The sequence below is a fragment of the Priapulus caudatus genome, unplaced genomic scaffold (genome assembly GCF_000485595.1).
Source record: "Priapulus caudatus unplaced genomic scaffold, Priapulus_caudatus-5.0.1 Scaffold297, whole genome shotgun sequence".
NCBI classification, from domain to species: Eukaryota; Metazoa; Priapulida; class Priapulimorpha; order Priapulimorphida; family Priapulidae; genus Priapulus; species Priapulus caudatus.
Window position 1 is genome coordinate 172,613 of NW_014577358.1, and position 6,080 is coordinate 178,692.

General features: G+C 48.8%; 1 protein-coding gene across 1 annotated transcript; it reads right to left on the bottom strand.

Annotated features, from left to right (window-relative positions):
* Positions 1 to 525: 525 nt before the first annotated feature.
* Positions 526 to 5,041, bottom strand: LOC106808699 (TNF receptor-associated factor 6-B-like). Its single transcript, XM_014811527.1, has 6 exons — positions 4,815 to 5,041; positions 4,420 to 4,541; positions 2,624 to 2,760; positions 1,903 to 2,142; positions 890 to 1,123; positions 526 to 552 (listed from the first exon to the last, which is right to left on the bottom strand). Exons 1-6 carry the CDS (start codon positions 5,039 to 5,041, stop codon positions 526 to 528), a joined length of 987 nt encoding a protein of 328 aa, XP_014667013.1.
* Between the last annotated feature and the right edge of the window lie 1,039 nt (positions 5,042 to 6,080).

Sequence of the window (6,080 nt, forward strand, 5' to 3'; positions counted from 1 at the left end):
GAAACAGCACAGTTATTACACAGACTCGTACCAGCCTCGTAGTTACGCAGTTTTAGCAAATAATTTATACATTTGATGGCTCGGACACGTGTACATCGATGTGCGCTAACTGTTTAATATAAGGCCCCGGCACTACATTGCTGATTAGTTTAGTACTGGCAGTTCATAGCCCTGTTAAGACACCGCTAATAGGTAAATATGGATGGACGAACGGACGGACAGACGGAATGACTGATAGACAGACAGACAGACAGTCGGACAGACGGAAGGACGGGCTAAAGGAAGGACAGACGGACGGATGGACGGACGGACGGACGGACGGACGGACGCATGGACGGACGGACGGACGCCCGATCTTACTTCGCTCACAAATTATTGGGGCATGCAATTAGTTAGCAGAACTAAAAATCATTGAAAAATTTGCTATGACGTTTTAGGCTGTATCTATATCGTCTTTCAGCCCGCCCGTCCGTGCGCGCGTGTGTGTGCATGCGTGCGTGCGTGCGTGCTTGTGTGTGGCTGTGTCTAGAAGTCATCAATATCGCAAGTAAACTGCAAAATCAAAAATTTCGCTGCTGATTATCACCGCTATAAATTATAATGAATAAAATCACGTTTTTTTCTACGTGCAACACGTGGCAACAGTAGACAGCTGCGGACTTTTACTTTGTCATATCACATGCAGTTGGTTACACGCACGCACGCACGCTCGCTCGCTCGCACGCACGCACGCACGCACGCACACACACACACACATACACACGCGCACGCACACACGCGCACACACACACACACACACACACACACACACACGTGTATGTGTGTGTGGCGTGCGACACACGCACGCACACACACGCACATGTACACACACACGCGCGCGCGCTCTGACCTCTGCGTCGATGTTTGTGACCTGACGCTGCATGTCATAGGTGACCTTGCTAGCGGCGGCGGCGGCAGTGTTGGCGCTGACGAGGCCGCCGCACAGCAGACCAACGTGCTGCTGCAGCTCCTTCTCCTCGTGTTTCCGCATCTCGAGACGCTTACCGTTGAAGGCGCAGCCGAAGCTGTGGAACTTACAGGGCACGCCCGCGTTCACACAGTCCTCCTCCACGTGTCTCGTCAGCTAAGCAACATTACACGCAATCACCACAGTTAACTCCAATCCGCATATCAATACCAGCATCCATTCCGATATCAATGTCTAATTCAATATCGATTTAATATTAATATGAATATCAATTCATTGTCAGTATCGGTATCAGTATCAGTATTAATGATGATATCATGAACATATTATGTTCCGTTTTGCGGATGCCAAATTTGTTTAAGAGAACAATTCGTAGGTAAACGATACCACTAGGAAAGCGTGTGTCCTTTTACTCCTGCATAAATTGTAGAGTTGCGCGTTTGAAATCTTTAGTGGCATGCACATAGTGCGTTATAATAGCTAGTGTAAAAATCTACTAGAGGATTAGATAGCTGCGCAAGAGTCGGTATATGGATCTTTAGTTATATTCGCGAGGCGTACCATAAAGGGAGGCTTATGACGGGCTTGCGAGCCAACTCGACTGGGAGCAACTGGCTGCGATTCACTGCGACCGCAGTGGTTAGGTCGGTCGACTGTGACGCGACTGTCTGCGACTGGCCGCCAATAGTTGCTCGGAATAGAACAGTGGGCAACTGGACGCAACTAGTCGCTACCGATCGCTTCCAGTTGCTCGAAATCCAGTTGCTTCCAGTCGAGTCGGCTCGCAAGCCCGACATAAGCCCCCCTTTAAGGCAGGCGAGTGACAAAATAAACGGGAATTAATGGCGACAAACGGCGACGTTATAATATGGAGTGATTATACCCCCGGCAACAAGCCGTGTTGTTTCTATCGGCCGCTAGGTGTCAGCTCTTACGTCGGCGCGAGCGATGTTTTTCGTCTGGCAGCCGTTCGGGCAGGTGACAGGCAGCTTCGGGCAGGTGTTCAGATGCTCCAGTTCCTCCTCGTACTCCATCTTATCCGCGCAGAAGTCGCAGGCGATGATGCGGCGTGGACACTCCTTCTCCATGTGCTTCTTCAGATAGCGCCCCTCCAGCGTCACGCCACATTTGAGTCTGCACTCGACCATGTTGAACTTGCACTCGTCGTGGTGGGCCTGAAAAATTTGGTAGCGGGGCAAAATGGATCCAGCGGGCGAGTTATGAAGCTCCCTGTTATAGATATTCGCTTTATCCTCGGACAATACCAACATGGAATGCCCTACCACCTACTACCAAGACTGCTCCTGATGTGGCTTTATTTAAAAACTTAATTAACAGCGGTAAAGAAAACGTGAAGAAAATTTAGGTCATCAAAGCGATGCATGATGACCTGTACGTCTATAGCCACACCAGGCGATTGTAGTAAAGTATCAGACAAGACAAGACAAGACAAGACAAGACAAGAAGCGTTGCGTTGGATGCGATAGGAGCATAAACGAGAGATGCGAGGGTCGAATTGTAGTGCTGTGGCTACTTTAAATAATGATGAACGAGATCATTTGAACAAAACTCATTGAATCAGCGTTAGGCGCTTACCTACTCATAGCACGAACAGAGAGTATGTATTGATTCTGTACGCTGCGTTTCGCGTTTTACCTGTAAGTCTTTATACTGCCGAGCCACGGGCACCCTCGAGGCGTTGTCGTCGGGAAGCGAGTTACCATGGCGACGCTCTCCCGGTTTTATATACTTCTGAAATGGCTTTCTACAATAGACCTTGGCTCGATCTATCACTGTCGGTCGATGGGACACGCTCGCGGAGCGACTCTACTAGCAACAATAAGCCAATAGCTTTCAAATTAACTTGGGTTTATAATTATGTTAATAATGAGGTTAATTGCTCAAGATTTAATTAACCGCAATAAATGGAATTGCAGGATTTGTCTTTCACCTACACCGAGTAGGCTTATTGCAATTGACAAGCTGTTCATTTGGGTGATATTGTTATAAGGCTTTCGGCCGCTCACCAGTGATTCATCAGTAAGCTGTTCCCTTTGTCCTCTCGCTCTCTCTATCGTTAAAACCAAAACGCTGCATTTTACCTGGGACAGCTCCTACATACTTACCTGGAAGCCAGCTTCTACATAGCTACCTGGGCAGCTCCTACACACTTACCTGGGCGCAGCTCCGTACACTCTATACCTGGGCAGCCTCCTACATCACTTACCCTTGGGCAGCTCCTACACACTTACCTGGCAGCTCCTACACACTACCCTGGGCTAACTGCCTACACACTTACGCTGGACAACTCCTACCACACTTACTCTGGCAGCTCCTACACACTGTACGCTGAGGCAGCTCCTAATACACTTATCTGGGCAGCACCTATACACTACCTGGCCAGCTCCTACACACTTTACCTGGGCAGCTTCCTACACTCTTACCTGGGCAGGCTCCTACACAGCTTACCTGGGCAGCTCCTATACACTTAACCTGGGCACTTCTAACACACTTATCCTGGGCAGCTCCTACACACTTACTGGACAGCTCCCATAAGCACACTTAACCTGGCAGCTCTTACACACTTACCTGGGCAGCTCTTACACACTTACCTGGGCAAGCTCTTACACACTTTACCCTGGGCCAGCTCCTACACAACTTACCTGGCACTTCCTACAACAACTTACCTGGCAGCTCCTAACACTCTTACAGTGAGGCAGCTTGCCTAACAACCACTCTACCTGGGCGGGCAGCTCACCCTACACACTTACCCTAAGGACAAAAAGCTGTCCTAAGGCGAAGCGCCCAGAGAACACGTAAATATATAGCGCAGGAGGCAACCAAGGGAAGTGGAGAGCAGCCCGTTCCATACCAGTGACATTACGTGATGTAAGCGGCCCAAACAAGGTAAGTTATGTAAGACTGCCCGCCGCTAGACCGCACAACAGACCTAGAAGCTGTGTAGAGAGGTGGAGCCCAGGTAGAGAGTGTGTATGAGCTGTCCAGAGGGTTGGCGAAAACACTTTAAGTACTTGTAGGGCTATGCCCTGCCAGGGTAGTAAAGTACCTGGGCACTCTTTACATATGTGCAATACCGACTGGGCGAAAGCTCCCTACGACCATCGAAAGGTTAAACAGGTAAGCAGTCGTTAGGCTGAGGGCGGCCCAGAGAGCCTCCTACAGTAGTTAGATAGCTAAAAAAAAAGCGCCAGCGGTGAGTTGTGTAGGGGTGAGCTGCAATCGTTACACTAGAGGGCAGCCTACATCGCTTTAAGACACAGGTGCTTATACAGCGGTCCGCCAGGTGAAGTGCAGGCTTTAAACAGCTGCCTACCAGCGATTAACTTGTGTAAGGAGCTGTCCATGTATGAGTGGCATGCATGCCTGACACGACTGCCCAGGTTATACACTGTGTAGAGGTAGAGCTCGCCTCAGTTGACTAAGTCACATACCAGGAGTCTGCGGCACGAGTAATCGCTTAGTCAGAGCAACTGTCACGCTCGGAGCAGGTACTATCATGAGTACAGGCACAATGTACCGGCTGCGCAGACGAACGCTATCATCAAACTGAGTACTGCCATCAATGTGGGAGACAGTCGGCCCAGCATTTAACGTGTATACTACCATGCTCAGATAAGATGTGCATGGTAGACGCCAAGGCTAAGTCGTGTAGGATGGTCGATTGTCCAGCGTATAGTGTGCTAGCGAATTTTGCCGACAAGCGATACACGTGTGTTACCTAAGGACAGCCGTCCCTTAAGACACTTACGTCATAGTGTGGTGCACAGGCAGTTCCTACACCCAGGTAAGTGTGTCACACTGAGTCTCCGTCGCGAAAGACTCTTACTAGTAATTCCTCCCCTGAGCAGACTTCGGGCAGACAGGAGGAGCAGACGCGTGATTGCACTCCTCGAACTGCACAGGGAAGCTGAGCATCTTCGTGCAGACGGGACACTTGTACTTATCCTCCAGCGGTCCGCCCCGCGGAATCAACTCCAGCTCCTCCTTCCCGCGCCGACCAGCTGCTGCGGCCGAGCCGGATCGCACCGACGGAGCGTGGCTGTTCTCCGGCATGCTGAACAAAAGGCGCTACCTATCGGACAAGCAACGTCGTGAGAGCAAGTGGCGAGAGAAAGGAAAGGGAGATTGCGCGCGCGAGAGAGAGAGAAAGGAGAGAGAGAAGGAGAGAGAGAGCGCGCGAGACAGCGAGAGGTAGAGAGAGAAGAAGAGAGAGACGTGAGAGCGCGAGGTAGAGAGAGAGGAGAGAGAGAGAGAGAGAGAGGACGCGAGAGAGCGAGAGAGAGAGAGAGAGAGAGACCGAGAGAGAGAGAGCGCGAGAAGTAGAGAGAGACACTGGCGTAGCTAAGGGGGGGCACAAGGGGGCCATGGCCCCCCTCCCTGTTGATTGGCAAACAAAACAAAACAAACATTTTCCTTGCCTTACGCGTCTTCACAGGACTGGCCACAATTCTGTTACTTCTGCATCTGCCTGAACGAACATTCTCTAAAATGAGCATTGTCAAGTCTAAACTTTGTTCTACAATGACCCAGCCACGATTCTCTGCTCTCATTCTCCTTTTCGTTGAACAGGAGTTAGTGAATGACATTAATGTCAACGAAATCCTCAAAATGTTCTGTGCAAAATCGACGAGAAGACTTGACTTTTGGATTTTGAGATTTCTGCAGCAGACAAAAACATGACTAAAAGAAAGGAGATAATTCTTCTTTGCTCAGATTTGTGTTGTTGGCAAGTTGGCTTTGATTGAATTTTATGGTTCTGAACTCTTATTGACAGAAGAAATGAAATGGAAATGCTTTGTGAATAACTTTGATATATTCGAACTTATAGACGGCCATTTTGGCATCCACCTCGGTTTTTATTTCAAATCCGATTTCAACACTATTTTAAGTAACTTATTCTCTATCAGGGGAGGCAAAAACAATTCTTTTCATGGTAAATTTCGTTTTTATTTTAATAGAGCGGCTATTTTGGCAGCTACCTGTTGTTTTTATTTGAAATCAAATTTCAATATGATTTTTAGTTCTCATCAGAGGAAAGCAAAAACATTTTTTATAACGAACAAAATGTTAAATGTGATCTTTAACGCTATTG